Below are 15,912 nucleotides of genomic sequence, written 5' to 3'. Positions count from 1 at the left end.
TTGAATGAGTTGGGTGGCGCAAGCGACGCGGACGTGTGGTGCACGCGGTCGCGCAGAGAACTCTAGAAGAAAATGACGCGGATGCGTCGGTCACGCAGACGCGTGATATGATCTGCACTAGGGGCGCGAGGGCAGCTTCGCGCTCGCACAACTCTCTGTGTGAAACATGTTTTTGCCAAATTTCAGGGTGACGCAGTCGCGTGGCTAACGCGATCGCGTGGATGGCCAGATTGAGAAAACGGCGCGGACGCGTGGGGTACGCGTTCGCGTGGCAGAGCTTGTGCGACTAGCACAAGTGTAGGCCAGCTCCAGCGCAACTCATTGCCATACACCCTTTTACGTCGAATTTCAGATCCACGCGTTCGCGTGGTTGACGCGGACGCGTGGGGAGGCCATTTTACAAATGACGCGATTGCGTCATCCACGCGGATGCGTGGGTCAATTGGTGCCACGGGCACGCCCCCAACCACCTTCATGCGCAACTCTCTGTTTCTTTACTTTAATGATGCGAAGGCAATATGACACGAGCGCGTCAACGACGCTGATGCGTCGCATGCCTTAACCCCCTTTTTTTGAGATAAAAATGCAATATACAGTATGCGGATGAGATGCAATATATAGGCATTAGTATTGAGAAGAGTTATTGACGAAGGAAGGTAAGGAGAGGGGGAGGAACGATCATACCATGGTGGGTTGTCTCCCACCCAGCACTTTGCTTTAACGTCCTTAAGTTGGACGCTCCACTAGCTCAGTCTTCTGATGTGGGCGGATCTTCCAAGAAGAGGATCTCTAGTTCCTGGTTTTTCGCCATCTTTTCCCCATGGAATAACTTCAAGCGATGTCCATTGACTTTGATAAGTTCAGAGCTTGAAGGATGGCTCAAGTGAAAGACTCTATATGGTTCCACCTTCTCTACTCGATATGGACCATCCCATCTGGATCTCAGCTTGCCTGGAATGAGTCGCATTCTGGAGTTGTAAAGTAGGACTAAATCCCCAGGTTGGAATTCTCTTCTCTTAATGCTCTTGTCATGTACAACCTTCACCTTTTCTTTATACAGCCTGGAGTTTTCATAAGCTTTTAGGCGAAGGCTCTCTAATTCTTGCAGTTGCAACTTCCGTTCAGCTCCGGCTCTCTCATAGTCCATATTGCATTCATTTACCGCCTAGAAGGCCTTGTGTTCCAACTCAACTGGGAGATGATAGGCCTTTCCATAAACCAAGCGGAAAGGACTCATCCCAATCGGTGTCTTGTATGCTGTCCGATATGTCCAAAGCGCGTCTTGGAGCCTGGTGCTCCAGTCCTTTCTATGAAGCTTGACTACCTTTTGTAGTATGCGCTTTATCTCTCTGTTAGACAACTCTGCTTGCCCATTAGTCTGGGGGTGATAGGCTGTTGATACTTTATGAATTATCCCATGCCTCTTTAGTAAACCTATTAGTCTCTTGTTACAAAAGTGAGTGTCTTGATCGCTCACGATTGCCCGTGGTGATCCAAAGAGACAAATAATATGGTTTCTAACAAAGGAAACAACGGTGTTAGCATCATCAGTATGGGTAGGAATTGCTTCCACCCATTTAGAAACATAATCTACAGCTAACTGTATATAAAGGTGGCCATTAGAGTTTGAAAATGGACCCATGACGTCAATGCCCCAAACATAAAAAATTTCACAGAAAAGCATAATTTGTTGAGGCATTTCATCCCTCTAGGATATATTACCAAACCTTTGGCAAGGAGGACAAGATTTACAAAGGTCAGCAGCATCTTTAAAAAGAGAAGGTCACCAGAATCCACAGTCTAGAACTTTTCTAGCAGTTCGTTGAGGGCCAAAATGTCCTCCACTCTCAGATGAGTGGCAGGCCTCTAAAATGGACTGGAATTCTGATTGAGGTACACGCCGTCTAATTACCTGGTCAGCACCACACCTCTATAGATATGGTTCATCCCATACATAGTATTTGGACTCGCTTTTCAGCTTGTCTCTCTGATGCTTAGTGAAATCAGGAGGAAAAGTATGGCTAACTAGATAATTAGCTATAGGTGCATACCAAGGGGCTACATCAGATACTGCCTGTAAGCTATCAAATGGGAAATTATCATTGATCGCAATGGATTCATCTTTAATGTGCTCAAGGCAACTCAAGTGGTCAGCCACTAAATTTTGGTTACCACTCCTATCTTTAATTTCCAGATCAAATTCTTGCAGCAGTAGCATCCAACGTATTAGCCTTGGTTTAGACTCCTTTTTAGCTAATAAATACTTTAGAGCTGCATGATTTGAGTACACTACTACCTTAGTACCAAGTAAATAGGCTCGAAATTTATCCAGAGCAAAAACAATAGCTAGAAGCTCCTTTTCAGTAGTAGTGTAATTAGATTGAGCAGCATCTAAAGTCTTAGATGCATAAGCAATTACAAAAGGGTCGTTACCTTCATGTTGAGCCACTGCTGCTCCTACTACATGATTAGAGGCGTCACACATGATTTCAAATGGTTGACTCCAGTCTGGTCCCCTCACAATCGGAGCTTGAGTCAAGGCGGTCTTTAGCTTACCAAACGCTTGTTTGCAATCCTCACTGAACTCGAACTCAATGTCTTTCTGCAGTAGTCTGGATAAGGATAGTGCTACCTTACTGAAGTCCTTAATGAATCTCCTGTAAAAACCTGCATGGCCAAGGAACGAATAGACTTCCCTCACAGAGGAGGGGTAAGGTAAACTAGAAATAACATCCACCCTTGCTGGGTCTACAGAGATACCAGTATCGGAGACAACATGTCCTAGAACAATACCTTGTTTTACCATAAAATGATACTTTTCAAAATTTAAAACAAGGTTTGAACTAATACACCTGTCCAATACTTTAGATAAACTATTCAAGCAAAGGTTAAATGAATCACCATAAACGCTAAAGTCATCCATAAAAACTTCCATACAAGTCTCAATGAGATCAGAGAAAAGACTCATCATACACCTTTGGAAAGTAGCTGGTGCATTGCACAAGCCAAAGGGCATTCTCTTATAGGCATAAGTCCCAAAACGACATGTAAAAGCAGTCTTTTCCTGATCCTCAGGAGCTATATAGATTTGTAAATAACCTGTATAACCATCTAAAAAATAGTAGTGAGATTTACCTGACAAACGATCAAGCATCTGATCAATGAATAGCAAGGGATAATGATCCTTGAGAGTGGCTTGGTTGAGACGCCTGTAATCAATGCAAACTCTCCGTGCGTTCTGCACTCTGGTTGTCAGAAGTTCTCCTTGCTCATTCCTTATTATTGTGACTCCAGACTTCTTGGGCACCACTTGTACTGGGCTGACCCATTCGCTATCTGAAATGGGGTAAATGATATCTACTTCAAGTAGTTTGGTTACTTCCTTCTTGACAACTTCCAAGATGGTGGGATTCAATCTTCTCTGAAGTTGACGAACAGGCTTTGCTCCTTCTTCTAAGAATATTCTATGTTCACAAACTTGAGGGCTGATGCCTACTATATCTGCCAAGCTCCATCCAATTGCTTTCTTATGCGTCCTCAACACACTAAGCAGTTGTTCTTCTTATTGGGAAGTGAGCTCTCTTGCAATGATAACTAGAAACTTCTGCTTGTCCTCAAGGTACGCATATTTGAGGTGTGGAGGAAGGGGCTTTAGTTCCATTTTCCGCTCATGGTTTGGTCCTGGATTTTCTGGGGCCGGTGAAAATGGTGATGAATCTTCCAGTATGTTCAGAGGGTGTCCCCACACTTGGATCTTGCTCCAGCTGACTCTCTTTCATTTTTTCCTGGTGGGTTATAGCTATAATTTCATCAATGATGTCACATTAGAATATAGAGTGATCTTCTGGGGGATGCTTCATAGCTTCATCTAGATTGAAGCTCACCGTTTTGCCATTTACCTCAAAGGAATAGGTACCCGAAAAGGCATTCAGCTTGAATTTTGAAGTCTTCAAAAACGTTCTACCAAGCAGGATTGACAAAGGTTTCCCTGAGTCATTTTGGGGCATCTCCAGGATATAAAAGTCAATGGGAAACGTGAGCCCCTTAATGCTCACTGTTCCGAGGGTTATCTGAAACTGTAGGTCGATCTCGGTCGAGATCTTCTGTGTTGGTCGGAGCCGACGTGTCTGGCAGGTGTATAGTGGCCGGAGCTGGTGTGTCCGACTTGTTGGACATGGTGATGGTGCTGATCCTTCGTCCCCGGAGGGTGGGGGGTACCTGCAAGGGACTCCGATGCTTAAGTTAGCAAGGGTATTAAGCAGGTATTGAGTAGAATCAGAATAATGAGTTATACCTTGGTGCTCCAGTGTATTTATAATGGTGAGATGTGGCCTCCTGTGGATAAGATAAGTTAGTTATCTTATCTTATATTTATCTTATCTTTAAGTGAGGTCATCTTTATCTTTTAAGGGAACCGCCTTTATCTCTACGGGCTTGGGCTGCCCTTGGATTTGGGACGTGTTCCTCTTTTGGGCCCTTTGTTTGGGCTTTCCTGTGACTTGGCCGAGCTCTTTGAGAGGAGGTCGGGTTGTCTTGTCCTGAAGAGGTCGGTCGCTTTGTCTGTAGAACATCCCGGGTCGGACAGCTCGACCCAGGGTATGAACAGTGCCCCTGCTTGAGCTCGGTCTTTCTGTTGAGGTCGAGTTTTTGACTTCGATTCTTTCATAACGAAGCCGAACTCAAGCATTTTGTCGATTTCTTCTTTTTGTAGAATCTTTTGAATGTAGAACATTTTCCTCTAAAGGCGCACGCTTTTATATCAGTGCTTTGCTTTTGGGGAACATGAAAGAGTTTAATACCTTCATTAATTGGTATTAATTGCCCCGTTTTCTCCTGACTTTTATTTTGAATTTTCTCAATCAAAAACGGTTTCTCTTCTTTGCTCTTCTTCGTAACTTCTCCCTTTACTCTCTCATTTTCTGTTTCTTTCGTAACTTCTTCCTGCAACATCTGTTCTGTCATTGCTCTCTGTGGAAGAGGGGTGATTTCCAGATTTTCTCCTTTTATCTTTGCGGGTTCTTGCTTCGAGGGGTGGCTTTGTTGCTTCTGCTCTTCGACTTTCCTTCAAGGTTTTTCTTCTATTTTTCCAGGTTCGATTTTTCTTCCTCTGTCCCTTTTATATGCCGGTAGAAAGTTTTGAATTTTGCTCAGGGAAAGTTGGGATCTTTCTGTTTTTACCATGCCTGATTGTTTGCGTGTTCTGGAATTTCTTTGTTTTTTGGTGCGAGTCTTTTGCTTTTCTCGTTGCTTGAATCTTTTCTTAGGGCTTTTGCATGTTTTTGCCGCTTCTGGTTGCGCCTTTGATGATGATTTTTCCTTGATTCTGAAAAAGTTTGCGTTTTTGGTGATTTTCTGCTTGGCATTTTTGATGTTTTGACGATGCTTTTTGCTGATAGACTGTAGAAAGGTGGTGACTTTGTTTTTTTGTTTTTTACTTCCTTTGTTTTCTTTGGGACTTTATTTTCCTTCTGATGAGTGCCGGGGCGTAAGCTGTAGAGATTTCTTGAATCCTTGCTCTGTTACTGCCTCCAAAGGATGCCCCAGGATTTTGGTTTGGATCTTGGGGCTTTCCTTTTTTGTTCGTCCGTCGAGTTGTTTTTGCCCCTTGTCCGAGATACTTTTTTAGTAATCCACTCTTCTTTTCTTATTGTAGGATTTAGTTGGCCTCATGTCTTCTCGCAATAACATTGTAGAGATGCCTTCCTGGGTTCCTGAGGGCATGGCTGATTGGGTGGACTCAATGGTCCTTATGTGTGTCTCCTTTGTTGATTCCGAGTTTTGCGCGCAGCTTAGGCAGTTTCATAGGGTCTATAGTAATCCAGGTGATGAGAAGAACTATGAACTTGTCCCTCCCTCCTCCGAAGAGAGAGTCTGCTTTTCTACTCGGGTTGTTGACGATCGCCCTTTCTTCTAAGTTTATGGCTTTTTCTTTGGTCCGCTGGGTATCACCCTTCCTTTTACTAAATTTGAGGCCGACTTGTTATGGTCTTGCAATGTCGCCCCCTCTCAACTTCACCCTAATTCCTGGGGTTTCATAAAGATTTTTCAATTGTTGTGCACTAGTTTTGGTATCCCTGCTTCCCAATCTCTCTTTTTCTATCTGTTTGTCTTGACTAAGCCCGGAGTGGTAAAAAATAAGGCAGCTTGGGTCTCTTTTCGCTCTACCCAGGGAAAGATGGTTTTTTCCATGTTTGACGAGTCATTCCGTGACTTTAAAAACTACTTTTTCAAGATCCGAGCTGTTGAAGGAGCTTGGCCTTTTTTCTGGATGAAAATGATGAGCCTGCTTTTCCCTTGGAGTGGCAAAAAGATGTGAGGGTGTCCCGATATACGTGGGAAATGTTGGATGAGGCCGAGCGAGCCTTTGTGACTGTTTTGGAAGAACATTGGGGGCAACCTCACCATCTCGACACAAAGAAATTTCTAACCAATCCCTCTCTTCTTCAAACTGAGCTGGGTATTTTGTGTTTCCTTTTTTATCTGTTTATATTGCTTGTGACTGTCCTTTCCGACTTGTGACTTAATTTTTGTTTTATTTGCAGAGGTAATGAAGAATAATGAAGCCATGAAAGCTTTTAAAAGGGTGCAGAGGGCGACTGCTGCTAGAAATATCTCGGCCAAGGCGGCTGGGGAAGGGTCCTCCCAAGTGCACGTGAAGCCATCTGTGCCGAGTTCCCTTGGGGTGAAGAAGGTGATCCCCACTCCCCGAGTTCGTCTGGTGGATCCTCACCCTACTTCTGCTGCTCCTTCTGTTGCTCCTCCCAATAAAAAACAAAAAACAGCTGAGCTTTTCGACCTCAACGCTCCGATTTTAATGCCATTGAATTTATGGATCAGAAAATCGGTCCTTATGGTACCCTGTCAATGGACGATGTGTCCATCCTTCATCATTTGGAATTTATAGCCCGAAATCACGTACAGATGGTGTATATGTCGGCTGCCCTATACCAGACTGCTCAAAATCTTCCTCTCCATGCTACCAAGGCATTTATGGAGGAGGCAAAGTAGGAGTTTGACCGGATGAAGGGGCTGAAGGAGGAGCTTGAGTTAAAGGTGACCAAGTTGGAGAAGGATCTAGAGAATGAGAAGGCGAGTTCCCTTTCTCTGGCGGCTTCTTTGTGTTTGGCCGAGGACATAGCCTTGATGCATAAGGAGAGTTACGTTACAACTTATCGGGAGGTGATGCGCCTGAGGGAGGAGTTGAACAATGCCTGGGAAGATTATTCTGAGCTCCAAGGTCATCTCGTTGGCAGCGTGACTGCTGCTTACCTGAACTTGAAGGAGCAAGTTCGGGTTATTGCTCCCAAGGCCGATCTCTCCCCTTTCAGTCTGGACAATGTTGTCAGGGATGGCAAGATTGTCCCTGATGATGATGGTGATGATGATGCTGACCCTCCTCCTGTATCCTCTGCCAAAGTGTCGATCTCTTCTGCTCCTCTGGTTGTACCTGATTCGGATTGCCAGGTTCTGAACCGGGAGGATGGAACTATAGATGCCGTGCCTATCCACACTCGTCCTCTTTCTCCTTGTCCTGATGATGCCAAGAAGGCTCCTAATGCTTGCTAATCTTTTTCTAGATATTTATGTAGTTGGCCCGGCTTGTGGGCTCTTTAAAACTTTGTTTGTTTTGTTGACGGTTTCTAGTTGCTTATTTTAGCAACTTTATTTTGAAAAACAAAAAGTAGCTCGCTATCTTTAGTAGGTGTTGATAGTCGCCGAGGCTCTTATAACTTTGAGGATTATATGAAGGTTTTTGACTTGTTTTATCTTCTGCTTTCTGAGAATGCTGGAACCTTGTAGCTCGACTTCTTGGGATTGCCTTGTTTATGGCTTGGATCCTTTTGAGCTCGTGACTTGTGGGGGTCCAACTTGTTTTTCGGTTTTCTCGCTTTTGTTTTGTGTTTTTAGCGCCTTATGACCGATTTCTTTATGTTGGTCCCCTTCGAAGTTATTTTTGTGATCCCTTTTTCTGGGCCTTTATCCGGTCTCTTTCAGGGATTACTTTTACAACTTGTTTTGTAGGAAACCGACTTCGTTAGGTCGATCTCTTCTAAGTTATTTTTGTAATCCTCTTTCTTGGACCTTTGGTAGGTCTCTTTCAGGGATTACTTTGATAACTTTTTAATGATAGGAGTCCGATTTGGTTATGTCGGTCTCCTTTAAGCTATTTTTTGTAGTCCTCTTTCTTGGATCTTTGTCAAATCTCTTTCAGGGACTACTTGTATAACTTTTTAGTGGTAGGAGTCCGACTTGGTTATGTCGGTCTCCTTTAAGTTGTTTTTTGTAGTCCTCTTTCTTGGATCTTTGTCAGATCTCTTTCAGGGACTACTTGTATAACTTTTTAGTGGTAGGAGTCCGACTTGGTTATGTCGGTCTCCTTTAAGTTATTTTTTGTAGTCTTCTTTCTTGGATCTTTGTCAGATCTCTTTCAGGGACTACTTGTGTAACTTTTTATTTTGGGCTGACTTTGTTATGTCAGGCCCTTCTAAGTTAAAGTAATCCTCTTTAATAGGGTTGGCCAGACCTCTTTCCAGGGTTTACTTATAACTTGGTTTGACTTGGTCCGACTTCCAAACGTCGGCCAGTCTTTAAGTTATTATATTAGCTATCCGTAAGACCTCGTCAGGTTCTTTTTTGGATTGCTTTCGATAACTTCTTACATTATTCTGTGTTCATCTTTGCCAATTTGTAGAAAATGGTTGGCATCTTTAGATCGTCCTTTGGGTGAATCGCGTTTTCACCTTTATCGGACGATTATCTTTATCATGGTTGCGCCGTGAATTTGTTTTTAACTTTTCTGCCGACCTGTTGCTTTATAATCGGACGATGAATACTTCAGATTAATGCGTCTTAGAATCTTGTAGAATATCTCAGTGAACTTTATTTAAAGAAAAATGCAAATATATACATGTGGGAATTTTCTCATCCCTTTAAGTCGGGTATGGTCTAGGTCTCGACCTGGTGCCTCATTAAAAAACCTTTTCAGGAAAAAGAGCGCATCCATTTAGTGAGATCCTTTACCTTTTCTAACTGTAGTACCTTCTTAGGTTGCAGGCGTGCCATGACCGGGGAAGCTCTCGTCCATCAAGCTCGGACAGTCTGTAGTAGCCCTTCCCAAGTACTTCGATGACTCGGTAGGGTCCTTTCCAGTTTGCTGCCAGCTTCCCTTCTCCGGGTCGAGTTGTTCCAATATCATTTCGGATTAGGATGAGATCATTCTCTGCAAAACTTCTCGGCACTACCTTTTGATTATATCTGGAAGCCATTCGGCGCTTTAGAGCTTCTTCCCTGATCCGAGCTCTTTCTTGGATTTCGGGTAACAAGTCGAGCTCTTCTCTCTGAAGTTGGGAGTTTGCTCCCTCATTGTAGTGAACTACTCTAGGTGACCCTTCCTCAGTCTCTACTGGAATCATCGCCTCTATTCCGTATGTTAATCGGAAGGGGGATTCCTTCGTGGTGGAATGTGGCGTTGTTCGATATGCCCATAGGACTTGTGGAAGCTCCTCCGCCCAGGCTCCCTTTGCGTCTTGTAATCTCTATTTTAATCCGGCCAATATGACTTTGTTAGCCGCTTCGGCTTGTCCATTGGCTTGTGGATGTTCAACGGAGGTGTACTGGTGCTTTATATTCAAGTCAGCTACTAGTTTTCTGAAGCCTGCATCTGTGAATTGAGTGCCATTGTCTGTGGTCATTGAATATGGAACCCCGAACCTTGTGACAATGTTTCTATATAAGAATTTCCGGCTTCTCTGAGCGGTGGCATTGGCTAGGGGCTCTGCCTCGATCCACTTTGTAAAGTAATCTACCCCTACTATGAGGAATTTAACTTGTCATGATCCCTGTGGGAAGGGGCCGAGAAGATCGAGTCCCCATTTTGCAAACGGCCAAGGCGAGGTCACGCTAATGAGCTCTTCTGGCGGGGCGATGTGAAAGTTGGCATGTTTCTGACATGGTGGACATGTCTTCACGAATTCTGTAGCTTCTTTCTGTAGAGTTGGCCAATAAAATCCCGCTCGGAGTACTCTTTTGGCGAGAGCTCGTGCTCCGAGATGATTGCCACAAATGCCACCGTGTATTTCTTCTAGCACTTCCCTTGTGTTGGAGGTCGGCATGTATTTTAGTAAAGGTGTTGAGATTCCTCTTTTGTACAGGATGTTGTTTATAATGGTGTAGTACTGTGCCTCCCTTTTTAACCTCTTTGCCTCCTTTTCTTCTGTGGGGAGCATTCCTGTTTTGAGGTAGTTGATTATGGGGGTCATCCATCCTTGGTCCTGACTTGTTATCGTTAGGACTTTTTCTTCTTCCGAGATTGACGGGTTTTGCAACATTTCCTGGATGAGGCTCCTATTGTTGCCCCCTGGTTTGGTGCTGGCTAGTTTTGAGAGTGCATCAGCTCGGGCATTTTGTTCGCGGGGTTTGTGGTAGATTTTATACTCCCCGATTTGTCCGAGCTGTTCCTTGGTTTTATCCAAATATTTTTTCATGGTGGGATCTTTGGCTTGGTAGCTCCCTGTTATTTGTGATGTGATTACTTGTGAATCACTGTAAATGTTGAGTTTTTGAGCTCCGACTTCTTTAGCCAGCTTCAAACCAGCTAATAATGCTTCATATTCTGCCTGGTTATTTGAGGCCGGGAACCCGAACTTGAGGGAGAGCTCAACTTGGGTTCTTTGGTCGCTTTCTATTATCACGCCTACGCCGCTTCCAGTTTTATTTGAAGAGCCGTCCACGTAAAGATTCCACTGTGGGGGTTTCTAGGGCATCTGTGAATTCTGCGATAAAGTCGGCCTGATACTGTAATTTGATGGCCGTCCGAGCTTTATATTGGAGGTCAAACTCTGACAACTCGACTGCCCATTGTAGAATTTTGCCTGCCAAATCTGTTTTCTGCAATATTCCTTTTATGGGCTGGTTAGTTCGAACCTTAATGGTGTGAGCCTCGAAGTATGGGCAGAGTCGTCGAGATGTTAGAATGAGGGTATAAGCAAATTTTTCTATTTTCTGGTAGTTCAGCTCGGATCCCTGTAGCGCTTTGCTAATGAAGTAGACGGGTTGTTGCCCATGTTCGTGTTCTCTGACTAGTGCTGAGGCTATTGCTCGGCTCTCTACTGCGAGATATAATACGAGTGGTTCTCCTTCTCGTGGCCGAGATAGGATGGGTGGCCGTCCTAAGAACTCCTTGAAGTCTCGGAAGGCTTGCTCACATTTTGTCGTCCATTCGAACTGTTTTCCCTTTCTTAAAGTAGCATAGAAGGGAAGAGATCTTATCGCAGCTCCTGCTAAGAATCGGGATAGAGCGGCCAACCTCCCATTGAGTTGTTGTACTTCTTTGACACAGGTTGGGCTCTTCATGTTGAGTATGGCTTGACATTTGTTTGGATTTGCTTCAATTCCCCTTTGTGTGAGCATGAAGACTAAGAATTTGCCTGCTTCTACTGCGAAGGTGCATTTTGCAGGATTGAGCCGCATGTCGTGTTTCCTTATAGTGTAAAACACTTGAGTCAGGTCGGATAATAATGTATCTTCGTTTTGTGTCTTTATCAACATGTCGTCTACATAAACTTCCATGATTTTTTCGATGTGATCTGAGAAAACTTTATTCATTAGTCTTTGATAAGTAGCTCCTGCATTCTTAAGACCGAAAGGCATCACGATGTAGCAGTAGTTTGCTTTTGGTGTTAGGAATGAGGTCTTTTCTTGATCTGGTGGATACATGGGGATTTGGTTGTACCCCGAATATGCGTCCATGAACGAGAAATACTTATATCCTGATGAAGCGTCTACTAGAGCGTCAATGCTTGGGAGTGGATAAGGGTCTTTTGGGCAGGCTTTGTTGAGGTCAGTGTAGTCGGTGCACATTCGCCACTTCCCATTTGACTTTTGCTAGCCATAGTGGGTATTTAACTTCCCTTATGAACCCTGCCTCCAGTAGTGCTTGTACTTGTTCTTCTACAGCATGAGATCGTTCTGGTCCGAGTTTTCTTCGTCTTTGTTGTACCGGTCGGGATCCCGGGTAGACTGCCAACTTGTGGCTCATTAGTTCGGGGTCTATGCCCGGCATGTCGGCAGCTTTCCATGCGAAGAGATTAACATTATCTCGTAGAAACTGTATCAGCGACTCTTTTGCGTCTCCTTTCAGAATCGTGCCAATATTAGTTGTTTTATCCGAGATGTCTCCAATCTGGACTCTTTCTACTTCTCCTTCGGGTCGTGATCGGAGTTCTTCTCGTCTCTGGACTCCACCGAGTTCGATTGTGTGGAACTCTCTTCTTTCGCCTTGGAGGTTTAGACTTTCGTTATAGCAGCGACGCGCCATCTTTTGGTCTGCTTTTATTGTAGCTATCCCTTCTGAAGTCGGGAATTTCATACATAGATGTGGGGTTGAAACTATTGCGCTGAGTTGATTTAAGGTTGTCCGACCTATCAGGGCATTGTAGGCTGAGCCTACGTCGACCACGATGTAGTCTATCTTGAGTGTTCTGGATTGGTTCCCCTTCCCGAAGGTTGTATGCAGCGATACGTATCCCAGCGGTTGAACTGGGGTATCTCCAAGCCCGAACAGGCTGTTCGGGTATGCTCTTAGCTCTTTTTCTTCTAAGCCGAGCTTGTCGAAGGCAGTTTTGAATAGGATGTCGGCAGAGCTTCCTTGGTCAATTAGTGTGCGGTGGAGGTTGGCGTTTGCTAATATGATCGTAATGACCATGGGGTCGTCGTGTCCCGAGATAATTTCGGATGCATGTTCCTTGGTAAACGTGATTACCGAGATATCCGGCGCCTCCTGCTTTCCTTCGACATGGTACACTTCTTTGAGGTGTCACTTGCGGGATGATTTGGAGATTCATCCCCCAGCAAATCCGCCGTGTATCACGTGAACGTGTCTTTCCGGTGTGCGAGGTGAACGTTCAGATCGTCCGACATCCTCATCCCTTCTCCTTTTCCTTGGTTCTTCGTCCTGATTGGCCAAGAACCGATCTAGTTTTCCTTCCCTTACTAATTTCTCTATGACGTTTTTCAAGTCGAAGCATTCGTTGGTGGAATGCCCTCGAAGTCGGTGATATTCACAGTATTCATTCCAATTTCCTCCTCCTCTTTTGCCTTTAAGTGGTCGAGCTGGAGGGATTTTCTCCGTATGGCAGACTTCTTTGAAAACATCTACCAAGGATACCCTAAGAGGAGTGTAGTTATGATATTTTTTGATTTTCTCTCCGGAGCGATCTTCCTTTTTCTTCGATTCTTTATCTCAGTAGGCAGAATCGGACCTTGAGGCTTCGCCAAGTCGAGAATTTTCCTCCATGTTGATGTACTTCTGCGCCCATTCTTGTACTTCGTCTAGGGATGTTGGGTATCTCTTTGATATAGATTGGCTAAATGGTCCTTCTCGCAGGCCATTTATGAGGCCCATAATGGCAGCTTCTGTTGGTAGACTTTGTATGTCCATGCATGTTTTGTTGAATCTTTCCATGTAGTTGCGAAGGCTCTCTCGATCTCCTTGATTGATCCCTAGTAGGCTAGGTGCGTGTTTGGCTTTGTCCTTTTTGTATGGAGAATCGGGCCAGGAACTTTTTGGCCAGGTCGTCGAAACTCGAGATGGATTTTGGGGGTAGGTTGTCAAACCATTTAATGGCTGTCTTGGTGAGAGTTGTTGGAAAGGCTTTGCAGCGAACTGCATCTGAGGCATCAGTGAGGTACATTCTACTTCTGAAGTTGCTGAGATGATGGTTGGGGTCCGAGGTGCCGTCATATAGAGTCATATCCGGAAGTTTGAAATCTTTTGGAATTTTGGTCTTCATAATTTCTCTGGTGAATGGATCTTGATCTTTCTGAGAGCTATTCTCTGTGGATGGTCGAGTAGCTTTAGTTTTGAGATCAGCTTCGAGTTTTATAAGCTTATCTTCTAATTCTTGGCACCGCCTTATCTCCCGACGTAGATCTTCTTCTTTTTCACGTTGATGTTGGGCTTCTTTCTCAAGTTGCTCCAATCGGCTTTGAAGCGCTTCTAGTACTCCTGGATTTGATGAATTTTTGTCTCTGTTGGGTTCCGGAGTATCTTTGTGTATAGTATCCGCATTTTTATGCGGCGTTCTGTCTTCCAAACCTGAATCGTGGTCGTTGTCATGGTCATTCGCCATGTTGATGGGATGACTTCCAGATTCCCCGGCAACGGCGCCAATGTTCCGGGGGTTATCTGAAACTATTGGTCGATCTCGGTCGAGATCTTCTGTGTTAGTCGGAGCCGACGTGTCCGGCAGGTGTATAGTGTCCGACTTGTTGGACTTGGTGATGGTGCTGATCCTTCGTCCCCGGAGGGGGGGTACCTGTAAGGGACTCCGATGCTTAAGTTAGCAAGGGTATTAAGCAGGTATTGAGTAAAATCAGAATAATGAGTTATACCTGGGTGCTCCAGTGTATTTATAATGGTGAGATGTGGCCTCCTGTGGATAAGATAAGTTAGTTATCTTATCTTATCTTTATCTTATCTTTAAGTGAGGTCATCTTTATCTTTTAAGGGAACCGCCTTTATCTCTACGGGCTTGGGCTGCCCTTGGATTTGGGACGTGTTCCTCTATTTGGGCCCTTTGTTTGGGCTTTCTTGTGACTTGGCCGAGCTCTTTAAGAGGAGGTCGGGTTGTCTTGTCCTGAAGAGGTCGGTCGCTTTGTCTGTAGAACATCCCGGGTCGGACAGCTCGACCCAGGGTATGAACAGTCACTAATACATCTTCAGCAATTCCAACCACTGTGATAATGCTTTTATCTGCTAACACAAAATGAGCTGCCGACCTTTTTAAGGGAGGGAGCCTTAAAGCATTATATATAGACAAGGGCATAATACTCACGCATGCTCCTAAATCACACATACAGTCAGAAAATATCACACCTCCAATGGTACAGTTAACCATGCATGGGCTTAGGTCACTACATTTTTCAGGTATATTTCCCATTAAAGTAGATATAGAACTACCTAAAGGAATAGTTTCTAATTTATTAATTTTATCTTTATGTATGCACAATTCTTTTAGAAACTTTGCATATTTAGGCACTTACTGGATAACATCAAAAAGGGGAACAGTTACCTCAACCTTTTTGAAGATCTCTACCATTTTGGGATCAAGTTTCATCTGCTTTCTGGGCTTCTTAGCAAGGTGTGGAAATGGAATAGGAGTGGCGTCTTTTAGAGCTTCAGCTTGCTGGGGTTCTGCCTTCCTTGGTTGGGCTGCTTCTGCTTCAGCCATGCCTTGTACTTCATCTTCTTCTTCAACATCCTCTACCTCAACCGTGTCCGCAGCTGGGGCATGTTCTGATGGGCTTGATTCCTCTGGATTCCTCTCTTGCAGTGTGGTTCCAGATCTCAGGGTAATGGCATTGATGCCACCCTTCGAATTGGGTAATGGTTGAGAGGGGAGTCCACCAGAGCTTGAAGACTGGTTGTTAGAGTTATTCAGTGATCCAATCTGTGAGACAAGGGCTTCCAAGGTAGAGTTCAGATCATTTAGAGTAGAAGTAAGGTGAATTTCCATGGCCTGCTGTCTTCGATCAATAGATTGTAGTAACTCATCATTGGGAGATAAGGAGGGGTAAGTAATCTGAGGGGTTTGCTGAGATGCTTGAGGTTGCCTTAGATGAGGTGCTCTGTAGGCCTAATTCTGATTCTGCTGCTTGAAGTTGTTATTGTTATTCCACCTCTGGTTTCTATTGTTATCTCTGCCTCCTCTGTTATGATTGTCCCTCCAACCTTGGTTGGGGTTATCCTGCCATACATGGTTGTAGCTGCCACCCTAATTGTACCCTTGATTGGGGCGGTCATAGAAGTTATGAATGGCTGCCACAGTGTGGTCTTCCTGTTGGAGTTACGGACACTCATCAGTATAATGACTGTAATCGGCACAGATCCCGTATACTCTTTGTGGAACCAAC

General features: G+C 44.4%; 1 protein-coding gene across 1 annotated transcript; it reads right to left on the bottom strand.

Moving 5' to 3' along the window:
- Positions 1-748: 748 nt before the first annotated feature.
- Positions 749-1,147, bottom strand: LOC130975118 (uncharacterized). Its single transcript, XM_057899948.1, has one exon. It carries the CDS (start codon positions 1,145-1,147, stop codon positions 749-751), a length of 399 nt encoding a protein of 132 aa, XP_057755931.1.
- Between the last annotated feature and the right edge of the window lie 14,765 nt (positions 1,148-15,912).

The sequence above is a fragment of the Arachis stenosperma genome, chromosome 4 (assembly GCF_014773155.1).
Source record: "Arachis stenosperma cultivar V10309 chromosome 4, arast.V10309.gnm1.PFL2, whole genome shotgun sequence".
Classification (NCBI taxonomy): domain Eukaryota; kingdom Viridiplantae; phylum Streptophyta; class Magnoliopsida; order Fabales; family Fabaceae; genus Arachis; species Arachis stenosperma.
Note: the sequence above shows the minus strand (reverse complement) of the source record. Positions and strands in the feature narration are given on the sequence as shown.